The 19,955-nt window shown below is 37.0% G+C and overlaps 1 protein-coding gene across 2 annotated transcripts in view; it reads left to right on the top strand.

The window, feature by feature from the left end:
• DLG2 (discs, large homolog 2 (Drosophila)) overlaps positions 1–19,955 on the top strand; it is a 671,422-nt gene that overhangs the window by 340,951 nt on the left and 310,516 nt on the right. For both annotated transcript variants that reach the window (XM_009323461.1, XM_009323460.1), the window contains one exon: positions 1,848–2,017. In XM_009323461.1, the coding sequence (XP_009321736.1) occupies positions 1,848–2,017 (170 nt within the window). The remainder of the gene's footprint in view (positions 1–1,847; positions 2,018–19,955) is intronic.

Below are 19,955 nucleotides of genomic sequence, written 5' to 3'. Positions count from 1 at the left end.
TGAAACACTGGCCCAGGTTGCCCAGAGAGGTGGTGGATGCCCCATCCCTGGAAACATTCCAGGTCAGGTTGGAGGGGGCTCTGAGCAACCTGCTCTAGTTGAAGATGTCCCTGCCCATGGCAGGGGGTTTGGACTAGATGACCTTTAGAGGTCCCTTCCAACCCAGACTATTCTATGATTCTATGGTTCTATATAGTGATATTAACAGAAAGACTAGCAGCTTAGACATAATCACTGTCTTTCTGAGTGGGAAGCACTAGCAGGATATATTCATGATTTATTTAAAAGAAAAAAGCAACTTGTATTAGAGCACTTGTTAATTTAACAGCCAAACCACACAATTAAACATTTGGAAAATTAATACTTCTGGCATTGAAGGAAAGCAGCAAGCCCAACCATTGAATGAGAACTGGAAACTTTGCAGTACGGTACTTTTTGTCAGAAGGGAAGTACCAATTTTGTGACCTTTCCAAGTTCGACCAGTTGTCAGATAAAGGCTGCTATCAACATTTTCCCCTGGAAATGTTTTTCCAAAAGGCTGATAACACAGAAAGTGTTTGGTTTCAAATAGTTGTGGTCTTTTTGTTGTTTTACTTTGTTTTGTTTTTTAAAAAAACAGCAGCACAAGAACATAACAAAAATCCATCCTAAATTCTCAGAGTTCGGATACAGTTTTGGTGAAGCTTCATTCTCCCTTCATGTGCTAAGACTCCTGAGCAATACCCAGCTCAAGTGTTCTCTTGCTGTAAAGAGTAACATTCGATGCTTGATCTTTCTGTATAGAAACATAGCGGAAATGGGAATATTTTTAGCAACCCATATTTTCTTCACTGATTGTCCTTTCAGACGTGCAGAAGAACACATTCATTTACACATGCCTTTTTCTTCTGTAACCAAAATACTTAGAGGCATCTCATAATAAATGTACTTCACGTAAGAACAATGGAGTCTCAATTCATCTAGTTCTTTGGAATTTGCTCTTCTCACTTGCCTTCATTTGCAAAGAAAGGATGGCCCAGTTATTAGCCTGCTGCTTTGGAGATGGGTTTTAGTGCTCTCAAGGTGTAGATTTCCTTTCCAACTTGGACAAATCTGTCAGATCAGGAGAATACTACTCCATCAAACCAGGACATTTTGACAGTGAATATATTAGTTCATCCTCAGATAATGTAGTAAACACCCAAAGTAAGAATATGAGGGAATTTTATTAATATTCTATGAAAAATAGATGCTATTACCACACAGTAGATCTACAGTCAGTGGTGAAAACATAAGCAATGAAATTTACTCAAATTATTTAGCATAAAACATTCTCTCTTAAATTGTATGCTTTTTGTAGGACAGCATTTTTACTTTGATAACTTAGAATTCTTTGGCTCTGATGAATAAATATGAAAGATTTAAGGAGGTATTGGAATGATTACTGGTCTCTCTGTATTAAATTAAACGAACTGATTTCCTTAAGAGGAACTGTAGTAGTGATAGCATGCAGCATGAATGTTGTAACTCGATTATATTGTTTAGTAAAAGGTACTTTAATGAAGTCTGTAAAGACAAGTTGTTTATTACTCATTTCTATCACTCTGTGGATCCAGCCCCAATTTATGAAGGAGGATGGTAGGTGTAGGTGATTAGGCAGACTTTAGTTTGAATCAGGTATGTCTTTTGGAGGGACTAAGTGTTCTGTTTCCGTCTCATTGCTGATGAGGCATATTGCACTAAGTCTGTCATCTGGCAGACTTCCCAATGAAGTGTTCTTCATTTTACAGCACTACTGACAAAACTCTGTTTGGTCCAAAATAACAGCTGAAGCATTTAGTACCTATGGTTCTTTGTTTTTCTTGTAGGGTCAACGATTGCATCTTGCGAGTGAATGAGGTCGACGTGTCAGAAGTCTCACACAGCAAAGCCGTGGAGGCCCTAAAAGAGGCTGGCTCCATAGTACGGTTGTACGTTCGTCGAAGGAGACCTATTCTGGAGACCGTGGTAGAGATCAAGTTGTTCAAAGGACCTAAAGGTAAATACAAAAATGAAAACACATTTTAAATTTGACGCATAACCTCTCTTGTAGCTCAAATGGCATCTGAATTTGTTGATTTGTTGACTGGTTGACCTGTCAAATACTGAAATGCAGTTAATTTAGGCTGGTGGAACTTGAATTCATGGTTGCATGTCTCTTCCTGAAAGATAAAGGAATTCAAGGAGTTGTGATTTGTTTCACTTGATGTTTACTGTAGAGATGGCTTGTTACCTCCTGAAGAAATGCAAGATGCAGGGACATTGTGCTTTCCATTGGCAGCACATCTGTTGGTGCTGTTGAATACAGAGTTTCTGAATTCTCCCTTTTTTCGGAAGGCTTTATGATTATCCAACTTATCCTTTCTACTTTCATGTTAATGGTTTCTTCCACAGTTATCTTTAGAACAAGAAGACAAGAATACTAACTTACCCAGATATGTAGAAGAATTTTATTTTATCCTTCAACAAAATTACATGGAAGTCTAGCATGCAACCTCCACTAAAGTCTAAATCAGCTTTACCACTTCCAGCAGAACCTTCTGGTTACAGAAAAAAAAAACAAATTCCTTTCTAGAAGCACTAGTACAAATTGTGAATATTATATTTTCACCTTTCCTTTTTCAAAAAAAATATTATTTTCAGAAGTGTTATTTTTAACAAATTTCATTTTATTGTTTTTTCTGCCTGAAATTTCCCTCTGGCTACTCTATTTTTCTTCATAGCTAATTTCTGGGCAAAGAAAATGGATATTTTCACAGTACATGAGAATAGAATGTACAGCAGTAGATTTTTGGATCCATAATAATTATTTCATAAGCAAGTCTTTAATTAATGGTATATACATGAAATTAAGAAATTTGCGTGTCTTTTAATACATGCCATGCACATGAGATTATTCTACCTGTTTCATCTGCAGTGAATAACCTGTAGCTTTTCCAGTGATTTCCCTTGCACCTCATCTCATGTGAATATTACAGTATGCTTCTACATAGTTTTTTATACCAGTAACGGAGTATATTTGTTTCTAATGCACTTGGCATTGTTGAGATTATCCATTCATACTAAGCAAAGATAGTGCACTGGTTTCAATATTAAATACCTCTTCTGTGTATATCATGGTTATTTGACACAGCAGTATATTCATCATCCTCTACCCTTGGCGAACAGTAAGATACATTTAAACATGCATCTGAAGGTAACCCCCCAAAAGTCTGGATTCTTGTGGTCAATTACAATGCTAAATTGACTTTCTAATAGAAAAGCACCTCTAATGAGATTTTGCATGTGTATGAACTAGAATAGTAGTGCAGGCAGCAGTGTTTTTAAAGCTTTGGAATTAAACTAAGTGTGTGATATGATAGTCATTTTGAGTAACCTAAGGCTAAAGAAACAAAAATCAACATAACCTTTCAGGTTGTGATGAAACAGTAAAAATTATTTGCTGCGACCAAATTTGTGCTGCATGGTGGAAATGGACAAGAGAGGCAATCATTATCTAATAACGTTCTTGCATCGTGTTTGTTTTGATTGTATGCCTGAAACTATTTATTTTTACATTTATTTTCATAAAAGAGAGTGGATACCAAAAAGGTGCCTTTTATGACAAGCTAAAGAAGCTTTGCTGCTTAGTGCTACAAACATCAATTTTGTAGCTATTTTCTTATAATGAAGTTTACTACAGATATGTGCTATAAATAGTGAATTTTATTGTTAAGCTGAATATATTTTTTAAATTTTCTCTTCAATATTATAGAAATAAATTAACTGGAAACTTGGATTAAAAATGTTGATGGGCTAGTTCTTTCAAAAGCCAGGTTTTTCATCTTTATAATTTAGGCAGTAAGGAAGCATACCTTGTATGCTTTCTATATTCCACAGATGAAAAAAGCAGAATGAAGAAAATAGGTTATAGACTGGTTGGAAATCTTATTGATACTAATTAAAATATCTGTAGCAGTTTTCCTTTGAATTTTTCAAAATCTTCTATGAAAAATAAACTGTTGAGAGGCATCAAACTCATGGCAGAATTTGAGAATAAAACTTGTGAATCTTGACTGTAGGCTTCAGTGCTAGTCACTCGTGATATTTATCTACTCATATTTCAGGTGATTTATCTGTGAACTGCTCTTTCACATCATTACAATAAGGTGTAAGAACAACTTAATATTTATATACACAATGTTTCTTACTTCTCAGAGTGAAAATGGGACGTTTTGGTGTCCAGAGCAGGACCTGAAAATCAGCGTGGTAGTTCCCACACCATTCCTTCCTTCCTACTCACAAAGTGAATAAAGAAAATGAATCTGGTTTTTAGACAAGAAAGCTATTCCATACTAAACTTGGAGTAGCAAATACCTTTTCAGTTGCTTCTTTTCCTGTCTGTCTCTGTCAGTATATAACGCAGTATATACTGAGTTCATTCCTCACAGTGTTGAGAATTTACCTCATGAAAGCAAGTCTTGGCTTCCGTAATACCATGTAACCTGAGAGATCACTAGCTTGTCTGTGTATGTGTAGTAGATCGTATCTTTCAGCACTTGAAGGTGATAAAGAAGGAAATTTGCAAGGCTTTTTATATAAATATTCTTTTAATTTTATCTGATGTATTCAGGATGAGGGCTTTTACAAGCTATGAGTCCGTAAAGGTTAGATGTTAATTTTTCTAGCTAACAACCACCATATAAAAGACATAGGTTAATTTTGAAAATCTATTTTGAACATAAGTGAAATATGCATTGTGTAGCAATGGCTTTGGGCATGTGGCAGGGGAAAGGTCATGCTAGTGTGCTGCCAAGTGGTCCCTTTTGAATGCAGATCCCGTGCAATTCTTCCTGCTGCTTTACAAAAAAGCTGTCTTAGCATCATATGTGCTAAAAGGCCATGTAACCCTTTAACTTGACTTTTGGGAAAAAAGGTAAACGAAGGCACAAATGAGTTGTGTGATAGAAAAATCAAGGTTTCAAACAGAACTGCAGCTGTGTAGGTATTTAAATCAGTTTGCCACACCTGATTGGTAATATTGGCTGATGTCTATAGTCTTGAAGGTAATTGCTAACTGTGATCATTGCAGGATCTTCCTCTCTTTCAGGTGCTCGGGAGATTGTCTTTTGTACGTCTCTTCAGTCAGACATACCATTTTAGTGATTGTGTGGCTTTGCACAGCATTTAGTAGTAAACAGTAGGTGTTTTCTTTCAGTCACTCTCAGGACACTGCAGGTTTTAGCAGCCAGTGTCTTTGCAGTGGCTGAGGGCTGTAACAGAGGAAGGATATACAAGGGAGCTTTCTTATTGAAAATCAGTATGATTTAGACACTACTGAAAATCCTGTCCTTAAGTAATATGCTTTTCTTGCTCTCTATTGAAACATGAGAAGACTAACAGTGATGAGAATGGATTGCGTACACTGCAGTATCTGTTCCTGGGGAACAAACATGCAGACATTCAAAACAAAGCAATTTAATGGTGGTATTTGGCTTGTAATATGACTTCTGTATTACCTTCCTATAAGACCCTGCTGGAAAGAACTGTGTATGAGCAGTGAATTACGAACTTCAGTCACTACTCAGAGATTACAATGCTCAAACCCATTCAATTGCATTTGACTGGAGGATTTTAAACCAAAGGAATTCCACTGGCCTCTGGAATTTTCATGCTGTCCTGTCACACTGAAAATCTACTTTTTACTAAAACCAGAAGTATTGAGTAGTATGCTTGATGTAAAATTAGTTATAGAAACTAAACTTCTTTTTTTTAAATTTCATTTTTTAGAGTCAGCTAGAAAAAATGGATTTCTACTATTGTAGAAAATTTCTGACATTTAGAAACTTAGTTAAACACAGAGGTTGTATAATATTTTACCTACCAATACCTAACTGATAATTTAAGCTCTGATATTATATACCAGAAGAAAAATATAATGCAGAAAATAATGATTCCAGCAAATACAGCAGTGTTGGATCACATAGTAAACTTCTGACCTCAATTCTATAGGAAAAGTGACATCTTAAAAGACAACACAGCTGGAGGAATGAAGTTTAGGGTATGTGAAGCAGAACAGCTGAGTACCAGGAAACTTGAGAGGAGAAATGGCAGACTTAAAAACACCCAAGAAAGGAACAATATAAAGGACAGCTGATTCTGCCATCTGGATATTCTGGTGGCATGAGCACAAAGTCATAAAGAAACAGGATTAATTTCCCACACCCTTCATGACAGTAACTATCATTACAATGTTTGAACTGCGTCTGAATCTTGCAGTGATGGCTAGAGCTGCCCTTTTGTTCACTGTATTTTAGACAGAAGAGCTCTGGACAGATCGGCAGCTATGTCTCTTTTCTGTTGTCTGTAAGCATGCTTTTTTCTCATTCCTGGTGAATTCAGCCAGTGATACATTCTGATCAGGTTCACCCCACGCAGTTTCGGGCACTTAACAAAAAATATTTGGGGGCACTTATTCCTCTACTCTTCTGCTCTCAGAATTAGGGCCATATCAGGACTTTTCCTTTAATCCATTTGGGGTGTTATTATGTTTTGGGGCTCTAAACTAGAAATTAATGCATCTGTTAAGCACTGTTCAGCCCAATTCTGTATCTCTCTCTGGATAGCTATCCTCCTTAATTTTCTTCTTAATCAGCAAAGACTAAGCCCCTAAACTGGGCATCTCAATAAATACTCAAAAATAAGATGGGATGAATACAAAGGGTGTAATACGCATTTTTTTTTTTGAATTATGTATATCCATCTAAATGTTAGATGAAGTCATTGGGCATAACCAGTTCCAGAGTTTCCATTTCATTGTTTTCTGTGCTGGCCTGAAGCGACTATGCAGCACGTGGTAGATTTCCTTTTCACATAACTATTTGTTTTATTCTTGATGACACTGAATAAAGTCACTGGGTAGTAATGAAGCTTTCTTACTATACTAAGAAAAGAATCAGTATGTTTTAAGTAGTATATTTTTTAACCCAATGATTAGTTATGGAAGTTTCTTGAGAAGACGCAGAGATTTTCACCATCAATATAAGGTATGATTTCACTGTAGATTTACCTTGATTTGTTACTGAAATGTTCTCTACTCCATTACTGTCTATAGTTTCGTAGAAGTTCATACTTCTGTTTCATATAAGTTGACATACCTTAGTTTGGATTGATGGCTTTATTGGAAAAATCTTGTGTTCTGTTGCATAGATAGCATCCCAGCTTGCAGTGACAACTGAAATAGTCGAAAAAGTACGGTAGAATTATGTGTATTTTAAATTGTCTACTAAAAAAAGTGTTCAATTCAGAACAGCAGAATAGAGGGGGTTTTTAATTTTTACAAGTGCTGCTCCCAGTAAGGAAAGGAGAAATCTTATCATTTTTATCTACTACAGCAAAGCCAAAGGTTACCTTTTTATCTCAGGTAATAGCTACAGCACTTAAAATGAAAGAGAGAGTTTTTGCGAACAAAGAACCCCAATTATTTCTTTCCCAATTTCAGAGAACACTGAGAGCTTTCAGATCTTGCTGTTTGATAACTGATTGCAAGTGCTTGCGTCAGACTCATGATGATACATATTTTTTTATTAATATAGCTATCACTTCTACTACTATACTGGCCTTTATTCTCTAACTTAAGAGACACTAAATACTGCATAGCAAACTTTAGCATTTGGGGAGAGAGGGTTTTTGCCAAGTTAGGCAGATGTTTTCTTAATTTATGATCACTTGAAACCTTCAAAACATTTTTTATATCATGCTAAGAAATGTTTTTATAGTTCCAAAGTGTTTTGAACAAAATTGTTTTTTCACAGTTTGAACAGAACCCTGAACCTTTTCATATGGTCTTTTAAGAATTTCAGTCTCATGATCTCATCAGCTGTGAATTTACTTCTGTTTTTCAGTGTTCTCCTCCTTCTGTACTGTAAGCTTTTTTGTGAATCTTGATCCAAAACAGAGCAAAATGGGGCAGCTTAAAAAAGAGAGCTGTAGAAAAATGAGGAAGCAGAAAAACTTTCCCAAACCTAGATTTAACAAACTATTTAGGTTGTCAACTCTAATTTAAGTGCTTCACTTCATATTACTGTAACACAGTTATATATATATATATAGTCTATACCTGTAACTACAGGTATAAATAGAAAACCACCACAACTGAAACTAAAATACCATTTTCTGTGAAATGGCTTTGCTTGAAGGGACTCGCATTTCATCCAATTAGCAGAAAGTGCTCTGTCAAGCACTAATACCTAATTTTCCAGTTTTAAGATAGTAATTCAAAACTATCATCTATAAGTTAACATCACTAAAAGGCATGACTTCCCTGCAGGCTAGGATTGTCTAATGTAAGAATATGTGAGTATCTGCATAGTTTATCACATGAAAATTGTATTCTCTTGTAACTCATAAAATTAGAAAGCTTTGTGATAGTGCTTTAAAAGCCTTTGCTGTTTTTCAAAAATATTTCAACATATTAGTGTTGCCAATGTCTGATGGAGAAAAAGTGGTAGCTTATATCTGCACCTTCATATTTCACAGACGGAGGATCTCGTTCTTTAAGTGATGATATCTGCATACAGCTGCTATTATCATATTCTGCTTTATGGTAGAAATAAAATATTAAATGTATTACCTGCTTTTGGTCACTACAGAATTGCCATCTCATTTGTATAAATTACCACATATGAAATATTTCTTAAAAACTATTCATTCTGTAGAGTGGTTCCTTCCATTCCTGAAGAAAAGTAGTGCTTATTTATTGTAATCTCACATAATAATAGTTATTGTTACTAGAGTGGCACTTCAGTTCTAGTATTTCAGGCTTTGGCTACCATCTTTTTGTCTTCAGTGGAGAAAGAAAGTAAATCTGTCATGTTTTTTGTTACCATTGCAGTTAAACAGCAGGACATGGTGGTATCAAATTGTTGTCACATCAGACCAAATTCAACCATCTTTGGAGCTAAGTAGTCAATCAATAAAGTAATTTTCTGGATCAACAAGGATCATTTCAAATGGAATTCAAAAGCTGTGCACCTGGTTTGTTGTCTCACCTAAAACTAGAGCTATCCTGTGAGCTGCAGGATATCACTTATTTGAAGTCTTATATTTTCATGGTAATTCTGACTTCCCTCTTTTGTGTTTCACTGTCATTTTCCATTAGCAGTAAAGGAATAAACAAAATGACTTGGAAGACTGCGCAGCAATTTTATATACATGTATTTTGTTTGGTTTGTTTTGTTTTTCCCTCGAAACCATTCAGTTCTTAAGAACTCTCCAAGCAGTTCTGAGAATCCTGGGTTAATACGCAAAACAAACATCTAATCTCATAGTAGATTTTAAGTATCAGTTTCCAGAAATCATTCACAAAGCGTGAGTTTTCTACTGAAATGAACAGTACTTTCTGCAATTCCATCATGCTAACTATTTCTGAAGTGGTGCAGTAGCAATTTCAAAATGCAGTGCTGTATTTTAATAGCCAATTGAGATGGCTATAAAAATCCAGCGCTGCACGTTAAGATCATTACTAAATTGCTTCAGCAATACTTACTGATGAGGCAGCTTCAGCAGAACACGATTCATCTTAATGAACTGTGGCTGCAATAGAGCAAAAGCAGCAGCACAGGGAAAGAACGAGGTGCAGGTAGGCTGGGATGCCAAAAAGCTTGAGATTTTGTTTCAAGAAAAATAAGCTTTGGCTAGCTTCTTTTTGTCTTCAGTGGAGAAAGAAAGTAAATCTGTCATCTTTTTGTTACAATGGCAGTTAAATGGCAGAAGTTGGCGGTATGAAATTGTTGTCATGTCAGACCAAATTCAACCATCTTTGGAGCTAAGTAGACCATTGACATTTCAATTGACAAAATCTTCCATGCTTGTCCTTTCTGAATTAGGTAGGAATTTTGTATTATTATCCAGTTGCCTAAATAGTTTAATCAGCTCTGACTAGAGACAGCAAGTGCTATGGTGTACCAGTGTGACCTTGGTTTTTATCATTCTCTGTCATAAGATGTCTATCCTTTTGCTGTGGTCAAAGTTACTTCTGTGGCTTTTGCTGAGAAACAAGAGCAGTTAGCATGACTTACTAGATTCCCCCTGATACTGTTCTTGTCTCCTTGGCTGGTTTAACTCTGTAATCTCTCACTGGAAATTTGAGGGGAGGGAGATGTTGCATGTTCTTTTCTTTGTCCACTTCTTCTACCCATACAGAGAGAAAGGTCTTCTAATTTCTGTGCTCGGCTGTAGGATAAGTAATGGATGCATCTCCAGGTTTGGCTCATATGGCTTGCTTCTGGGTGAGAATAAAGCGACCATTTAAAAAATTCTGTTTGATTTATCCTGTCCTTGTGGAAATGCTTCAAAGGAAGTTGCTTACTAAATGGATTTCCCAGCTACATAATGATGTCCGGCACACTGCTGAAAAGTTTCTTGGAAGATCTTTTGTCTCGGGCTTGTATGGAAAACTGTGACGTCTATGCTTTGGGATGCTATTTGACACTGCTGCCTTTTTCTCTGTGTCATTTTTAAAAATCCCAAGGACTTGTCTCCATCACTAAGTGCCTTTTTTTTTTTGTCTACAACAACTGTTACACAAATTCCCAATGAATCTTGGCCAACTTCTCTTCCAAGTCTAAATTTTTCTCCTGACCAAGTGTAATGTAATTACAGTAAGTCCCATAATTTTGTCATTAGAGCATGCCTTTGTACTCCTTTTTTTCCTTTAGATTATAAATTTCTTGGTCAGGGAATAGTTTCATTGTTTCCCTCCCCATTCTAGAGCGCTGTGTAAGAGTTAAAAGGGGAATTACAGAAGGTCCCTTTCATTATGTTTGCCATTGCTGTTTTCATCAGGCCAACATAAGAGGGGGAGGAGATGCAGCAGATAGTGTAGCAGAGTGTTAATTGTCTCATCAGTATTTCCAGGTACACAATAAATCAAAAGATGAGGAAGGAGAATGGCATCATTTGTTAAACTACTGGGCTAAGTGTGGAAATAACTCCTTCTGTAGACAGGAGGCCAACATCTTTTCTCTGTTTTCTTAGTGGAGGAGTGAGAATTTTCTAGAGTGGCACTTTTCTTGGCCTTTTTTCCCTACCTATATGTTCCTTGTTTTAAATTCCTCAGGTAAGTTTTAGAGAACGATTATGCTTGATCTTTCACCACATTAATAAATAAACAACTATATGACAGCAATTGCTGTGAGCCTGATGTGATATCCTGATGCAACAGAAGATATATTAAGGTTTTAGCGTCCTATGTGGAATACGTTCATTGACACAACATCTGTCACTTGCAACTGGGTAGTCTGAAAATCCTTATATTTGCTTCTTTGCAGAGCTTCATCCTTTTTTGAATATAAAGCCAAGTGTGCAAATTAACCAGGTGAAATTACAGAGCAGTGATTTCATCCTTTATTGTTCAGTTAATTATCTACATAACAAGTTCTGTCTTCTTGATAGTTCTTTAGATGTCCAGATCTTTCTCAAGAAAGCTGCTGTCTGGAAGACAACACGCATCAGCAAAATATTGCAGTGCCGTGAAAAACACCTTTAAAAGAATAAATTGTATTTAATTAATTTTTTATAGCTTGGGGAGCTGTAGCTATTCATTTTTCTTGTGTTCTTGTCTCATTTTTTTCTATAATCTTAAACACGGGCAAACATTTTAAGTCTTTTGAGAAAGGCATTAGAGATTCTGATCGTGGTGGAGTGACACAGCTGAGTGAAGCTTTAAAGATTCAAATGATATGGTAAATAAATATCAGCCTGCAGCCTATTAAAAAAATATTCTAGATTGTCAATATTATTCTTTTGTTTCCACTAGTTGAAAAAAAGGAAAGAGTTACATTAAAGCATCTCTGAACATCTGAAGGAAATAGCCGGCTTAGTCAGAAGTCAGACACCAAAGTGATTAATTGCAAATAGTCTTTCATCTCACTATTTCCAATACTATCTCCTGGTCCTTTCGCAGGTCTGTCATTTTCATTTTGCTTTCAGCATTCCAAATTCTAGCTAAAATTGTAGTTATCCTTAATGAAAACAGAAGAAAGAATGCAACTTGTGTTCTTTTTTGGTGACAGCTAAAAGTGGTAACCAGATCTCAACACTTGGCAAAAAGATATTTCCCTATAGTATTTTAGCTTTGACTTACTATTTGTTTCTTTAGACCATTTGTCCAACAGCTTTGAAAAACTGCTTTTTCTTCGTCAGTTAGGAGGGTTTTGTTTTGTTTCTTTCAACATTATATTAGCATTCCTAGAAATGGCAGCCTTTCTTTTGGAGTTTAGGTGGAAGAAGATCCTTTTCCATTTGCCGTGAAACAAATTGTGCAGATGACCATACTTTCCAACTGTGCCGTCTTAAGATATGAGACTAAGAAGACCAGGCTCTGGGACTCCAGTGCACAAACATTCTGGTACTGCATGTGTCGCATCAGTGACATGTACAGAGGGCAGCTGATTTGGACATCTGGCAGAGGTTCCTATATTGTGGACGCAGTGACATCAAGCTTCTTGCAGAAGCAAAGTATAGTCCTGCTTTGCCAAAGACTTGTGCTCACTGACACACAGCTCTTCAACTCTTCTTTCGAGTGAGCAGTAAAGCCATGTGATTTGTGAGACACTATCACTTCTTTTTCTTTGCTTGCAGAGACTCATTTAAGTTTTTTTCATTCAGAAATTCTGCCACTTGGGACAATGGTAAGGTGATATGTTTTTCTCAACATGAAGCATTCAGTAGATGAAAAAAATTCCTGTGACCTCTTCCAGGGTACATTTTGGCTGATTTCATATGAGAAAGGCAAGGAGACAGCTTAATGCCTATGTCTTTAGTGTCTCATTTCTGAGAAAAATGCAACTCTGAAAGCTTAAAAAAGTTAATTATATCTGTGGAGGGAATCTCCTGTGAAATCAGAAATGCTAGCTAGTATATCCTAAGTATTCCAAGAGCACAAAGCTCTCTGTTCATTACCCGGGATGCTGCTTCTGAATTTTGAGTAGTGATTTATACGAACAAATAAGAAGCCTGCTCTTGGATTCTTTAGAAAGAATTTTGTCCAATCATTATCTTTGATAGGAAGTAACAGTTGCAAAGCAAGATCTTAGAGCTGAATGAAATGTAAAAAAGGGTATAATGACACAAAAAAGTCTTTAGGATATGATAAAAGATATGTTGCATAAGCTAAAAGAACAATACCCTCAAGGCATGCTTGACGTTTTTATTCTGGAAAGTGATATTTGCAAATAAGGACATAATAGACTTTTTTTTCCTGGTTTTTTGTTTGTTTTGTTTCTTATGCAAGACAATGTGTAGGATGTCTTATGAAATTAATAGAAAGACATCCTAGCCACTCCAACAGAGAGATCTGAAATAAGGAAACATAAAATTACAGCAAATAATTTAGTAAAGTTGTTTAGTGTCGGCACATTTACATTTTATATACTGTAATTGAAAAATGAACTAAGTGTAAATGGTAGGCCAGGGGTAAATCTTACCCATAGTCTGTAGGTCGGATGTGTATCATTTCTCAATTCTAATTATTATCAAATGTCATAGCCAAAATTTCTGAAAATTATTTTTAAATAATACTTTTAAATTCTGTTATAGCAAATCACATCCCCTCTGCAATGCAGTGAAAATAATTGCAGTTTAGAGATGTACTTTGTAGTCACAGAGAGATGTTGAGATAATAGGTGCTTTCGAGGCAAGATATAAAAAGTGCCTACCTTTTTGCTGGCATCAGTTTTCACAGAAAGGTCATCTGTGATAAGGTTACTATCATGATTAAAACCAGCAACAGAGGGACAAGACCTCAGCCTCAAATGAAGAAGGAACAGGCCTGCCAGCACTTAAAGAAGTTAGATATTTTTACCCTTGGAAGTCCTAATGGTCTTGATCCCAGACTACCGAAACTTAGCTGGTGAAATCTGAGTGCTGACAATGGTTGGTTTTGAACACCTGTGTGGAGAAGGTAAAGTGAAAAACTGGAAAGGGTAAGCAGAAAGCTCATCTTCATTGAAGTGAACAAGAGGAGCCAAGGGACTATAAAGTCAGCAGTTTGCTTTCAGAACCCCAGAAGAATACTGGAACAAGTAGGAAATCTCTTTAAAAGCACCTAGAAACAGTTTGAAGAGTAATGATTATCAAAGGATGCCATACTCCTCTTTTGCAACTCTTTTTCACATTTTTCTCAGATGACACTATGTGCTGGCAGGGTTTAACACTGAAAGTGGGCTGAAAAAAACAAAGGTGTAATTCAGCAGGGACAACTGCAAGGTGCTTTCAGCACAAATAATCAAATAATTTACTAAATCGTGCTTAACAGAAAACTGTCGGGAAAACAATCCCGTAGAAGAGTATCTAGAACTTTGCTAGCTGTAGCATCTTGTCTTTTACACATCATGCTGTGATGAAACATTCAAATACTATATTGGGATTTATAAATTGAGGTATGGTTTATAAGACATATGAGCAAACCTTTCATCCTTCACAGGTAAAGCCTTGAGCTTTCCACTTCAGGAAGGATATAGGCCAGTTGGAGGGACTCCAGGGGAAAGCAGTAAAAATGATCAGAGATTTAGAAAGCCTATCCTGCAAGAAAAGAATGAGTGATCTGAAGTCATTTATCTGAAATACCAAAGACTTAGAGGGGGCTTACAGGTCCCTGATAACAATCTTCTTGCCTTGCAGCACATCTTTGAAGAGTTGAGTTCGCTCTGTGTGCCCCCTAGGGAGGGTGTGGAACAAAATTTAATAGACAAATTATAATAAACAAGATTTGGACTGGATTTAGGACAAGTGAGGATTGTGATATGATGGATTAGCAGGCAGGTCACCAGGTCTGTAGCATGGGAAATACCCGGGTGCGCCAGACAGCCATTTGTTGGCCATGATGCAACTATAGTTGGTTCTGCCTCAGGTCGAGAAGATAGAGTGAATGATCCATTGAGTTTCTTCCAGCCCCAAGATTCAGTGATCATAACAAAATTTTCTCATTTCACTGCAGTATGAAGACAAATGGTAGGCATAGGGCTATTTAAATCCTGCACCTGCAGAAATAAAGAGGGTGTCTTCCAGACAAAAACCACAAACATTTCCTTTGCTTGTCCTCAACAATAATTTAGTATTTTTGATTTCCCTCTTTTTTGCTTTAGTTGTGGCTAGGAGGGATAAAACATTTTTAGAAAAGAAACTTCTCCACATGTGAAAATATTAATGAATACTAGAACAGATAAACTGCTGTCTCAGTCTGCATTTGTTTATTCACATCCAGCTAGGATTTCTCTGCCTTTTCAACTTTTCTGTTGCTCAAGCCAGGATCGTGCTCCTTAGGAAAAATTTGGTCAGATGGGTGGCTGGTTCTTCACCAAAGGCTGTTTTCACAGCAGGTTTCAGTATTTGGAGGCTGGTCAAGAGTCCTTTGCTTTGGATTGCACTAAGGCTTTTAATGCTAAGTCTTGACTTCATATAAAACACTTTTGTCCAGCTCTAGGCAGAGCTGGGTTTCTTTACACCTAAAATCGGTCTTGTAGGCTTTAGGTTCTACATTTGTGGGTCTCACTGGGGATGAATCTTTTCATCCAAACAGCTGACTAAAATTTCCAAGAGGTGGCCCAGAAGTGATCTGGGGATAAATCAACACGTTAGTACATTCATTCTTTCCCCCAGGGTTTGACTTTTCATTAGGAATGCTGTGTACATCGTTCCCAGAGACTGAGACCTACACCCTACCTCTGACGTTGCAGGGAAGTTCAGGGATTGTTATTAACTGAAATAGCTGATGGAAAGGCCATGCTAGACCGAACTCCTCAAGGGACTAATAGCGGGGTCTTGTGTTATACTATATCTCATGAAGAGCCCTGATGAAAAATATTAGGGAAACTCTTACTCAGAGAAAATTTGTAGTATAACTCAGGCTGAAACAATCATATTTAAGTGTTATACTCTGAGTCTCAACACTGCTAAGCACAAGCTCTTAGAAAATCTTTCATGGTCTGGACCAGTCTGAAAAAAAACTGTATTTCTGAATGCAGATTTCAAATATGGATTCACATTATCTTTCTAGTTACGTATACTAGAGTACAATTTCCTTAGCAAATATTTAGCAAAATTTCTGAGAAGTCATAGAATCATAGAATTATAGAGTGGTTTGGGTTGGAAGGGACCTTTAAAGGTCATCTAGTCCAACCCCCCTGCCGTGGGCAGGGACATCTTCAACTAGAGCAGGTTGCTCAGAGCCTCGTCCAACCTGACCTGGAATGTTTCCAGGGATGGGGCATCCACCACCTCTTTGGGCAACCTGGGCCAGTGTTTCACCACCCTCAGCGTACAAAATTTCTCCCTTCTATCTAGTCTAAATCTACCCTCTTTTAGTTTAAAACCATTCCCCCATGTTCTGTTGTTACAGGCCCTGCTAAAAAGTCTGTCCTCATCTTTCTTATAAAGTCACAAGTGTCTGATTTTACTCATTTTACTCTGTGAGAGTATAGGGTGCTTCTCACTGGTAAATAAAACATTTTTGTTTCACTTTGTTTCTTAGAAAATTGCAAGAAAGCATCAGTAAACTGAACTAAGGGACCAAAGTACAGTTTCAGGGAAACAAAAAGAGTCAAAGCAAAGTGCAATGACTCATGAATCCATTTTCAGACTGTCTTCACCTTACTACTACAGCTCAGTAAGCACCATCTCTTTTCTTTCTCTATATCATTTATATACTTGTAAACTTTTAACAACAGGGCTCTCTCTGTAAATGGCATTACATAAAAAAACAAAATTACTTGTAAATTTGTGTCTGATATGTCTCTGCATTTTTTAAAAAGGAAGTAACTGAATGGATGACAGATTATTTATGGGTTGATTGCAAATAGATAAGAGGCTACAAGATGAACTTTGATTTCATTTTGTATTTTCAAGCTTCAACATAATTGGCAGAGAGCTTTTCAAGAAAGTATTTCCGTTCAGCTTTGCAACAGGGATAAGAAGATAATGCTAAATTCCCCTCATCAGACGGAGGACGAACAAAAGAAACTGATGAGTCTCTCCCCGACGTTTATGGTTGTTAAACAGATCCCAAACTGACAGACTGCTCTTTCTGTCTCCATTTTATTGGTGACAAATTATTGAATATTTGTCTAGAAGAGCCATCCAACTCAGAAAGCAGTGACCCCGCTGTACTCAGTTAAAGATATATCACCTAATGTTATAAAAAGCAAATAGCATACTATTTTGTTTTGCTATTGCAAACAATAGCATTTGTTCATGAATTAGAATGGTTATCTCCTGTATAAAGTCTGTAAGTTTCAAGAATGAATCTTGATAGGCAAAAATGGCAGGAAAAGCACAGTTTTACATAATACCACGACTTAAAAAAATTAACATCTCATCAAAAAGTAATAATTACTTTAAAACAGATCTTGGTGTGTACATCTACAGGAAAAAATGCTTTTCGTTTACATTATTAGGAGGTGAAATAACTTGTGCTGCTGTCAGTAATTACTGCAATTTGTGAAGAAAATTATGTAGGTACTATTTGTTAACGACAGGCAAACTGTGATCAACTGTCAGCATAAATTTGGTTCCTATGCCTGAAACAACTGGCGTACTTTGTGCATGGAAAGTGAACCATATTTCAGCATTTGAACCCGGGTTAATATATAATGTAAAAACAATAACAGATTCTTTGGGTCTTCTCAGTGCAGTGATTCCAGGTTTCTGTAACTGCCTGCTTGTCTCTCGGCACTGCAGAGGAGCCATGGCATGTCATTTTTATTTCTTTGTCCAAAAGTTACGTGTCTGAATTTATGTGGCATCGGGAATTAAACAGGGACAAGTGAAATTTAAAAGCATGAGCAGTGGGTGAAAGGGAAAAAAAACCTTCAAGATTCTGTCTGAATTGTCTGGTGAAGAGAGGAGACAGTCAGGGGAAAGGGTTTTACACCAGTGAGATCAAGCTCTGCCATGTTGATCCCATTTCCAGATACTTCTCCTCACAATGAATACCTTAGAGAGCTGAATATCGGTTACGTATAAGGGAAAATGGCATTTTTAACAGGAGGTGCAGTTAAAATAAATACATCTATAAGAGCATATTTATGGTAATGAGGCTAATTGCCTTAAAAACTTGTGTTAGGAAAAAAAAAAATGGGACAGCAGAGATAATTTGGTTTCCCACTGCTTTCAATCCATGTGCATAACTACTCTGAATTAAACGTTCTCACAAGACAACCGAAGGTGGTTAAATCCAACGTTCTCAAGCCCAGTGCTTCTCTTGAAAGAGTGAGTTACAAGTTTGATATTTGATTCTCTAACCAGGAAAGGTTCATAGTACCAGAGTATCTGCCAGAGCAAAAATTGGAGAAATATTGAATAAGCATTATTATGACACTGTTTTCTTCCACTATAGCAATATCGCATTTGTCTTAGCTCTCAGGAGCATTACAAACCTATGATTTCTCTTTCTTAAGCTTAGGAGAGCATTTTTATTGTTCCCCTTCCTCCCAGTAGGACTCATGCTCTAAAGGCATATTTTTACTGAATTTTTTCAGGTTCATTGCTAGCCTAAATAGCCATTTCTGTCCTGCTCACTTCAGCTACTTGGTCCTGTCCCTGCATCTTTCCTTCTTGCCACATCCCCCAGGTTGAGTTTGCTGAGCAGCAGTGATAATATTGCACTGCTCTCTATAGGAGTCACAACTCTATAATAAAGTGTCTTGTACAAAACCGTGCTGCCAGCAAAGGGGACATGTGAACCCAACACCATCCTCAGCTACCGGCTCTTACTGATGCCATCTCTGTAGATGCTGGTGAATATGCACCTGGTCTGTGATTCAGACTAATTTGTTTTGGTTTTCGTGCCATTTTCAGCTTGCCAATCCATTTGGCTAGAAAATCTTCATGGCTAAGACAAGGCAGGCAGTGGGAAACTGTGGCCAAAGGCAGGGTGGGGAGCAGAGTTGTCTCTTTTGGCAGTAGGGAGGCTTTAGATCAGCATATGACAATCATAAAAATGCATCCTGCAACCCCCACCTGGCTTTTTGCTGCTGATTAGGACAACTGGCTGCTTCGAATCATGGAATCAAGGAATGGTTTGGGTTGAAAGGGACCTTTAAAGATCATCTAGTCCAACCCCCCTGCCATGGGCAGGAACACCTTTCACTAGATTAAGTTGCTCAAAGCCCCGTCCAACCTAACCTTGAACATTTCCAGGGATGTCTTCTTCATCTGTAGTCATGCATAGTCCAGTTGATTGTTGCTCAAGTGAATGAAAGGGCAGGGGTAAGGATGGGATTAAATAAATAAATAAATAAATAAATAAATAAATAAATAAATAAAATCTTGCTAAGAAAAATGCTGCTAATGCATAAAAAAATAGAATGAGAAAAAAAGGGTAGTCTTTAACAATCCATTCATATCACATTCAGCCGTACAGTCACTTATGCTGTGTTTAACATTATTCCCTGCAAGATGTAAATGATCTTATCGCACAGGCAGCCAGCCAGATGATGTCTACCCTAATCAAAAATTCAGATTTTTAGTGACTCTGGATCCGAGGACTATTTGTCCTTGTGGGTGCACCAAAAATATGCAAAAACCTCCTGTGTGAACAGGAAGTCAACATGGAAGCACAGCTTCAGTTGTAGGCATGTGCAAACCTGGCATGGAAATGTGAGAAAAGACATTTCAAAAAATTAGTAAGCAGTTAATCCTGTTCCTAAGTGCAGATCTTGGATTTCTCTGCTTTACATCACTAATCTTCACTTTTTGAAAAACATAATTTGACTGTTTTTAACATGAAATCTTTAGACTTGGTGTATCATGCGGCTTTTCCTAAAAGAGCTGAACTGCTTGCTATAATTCTTGGAGTGTCAGTAGATGTCAAAAATGAAATAATTTTCTCTTTCTTGCACTTATGCTAGTAAAATTGTGGCAGTGTGATTTAATACGATTTTCAGTGAACTTGAATCCCC

This window comes from Pygoscelis adeliae, unplaced genomic scaffold (assembly GCF_000699105.1).
Source record: "Pygoscelis adeliae isolate BGI_AS28 unplaced genomic scaffold, ASM69910v1 Scaffold84, whole genome shotgun sequence".
NCBI lineage: Eukaryota > Metazoa > Chordata > Aves > Sphenisciformes > Spheniscidae > Pygoscelis > Pygoscelis adeliae.
The sequence above is the reverse complement of the archived record's forward strand: the minus strand, read 5'-3'. Positions and strand labels throughout refer to the sequence as shown.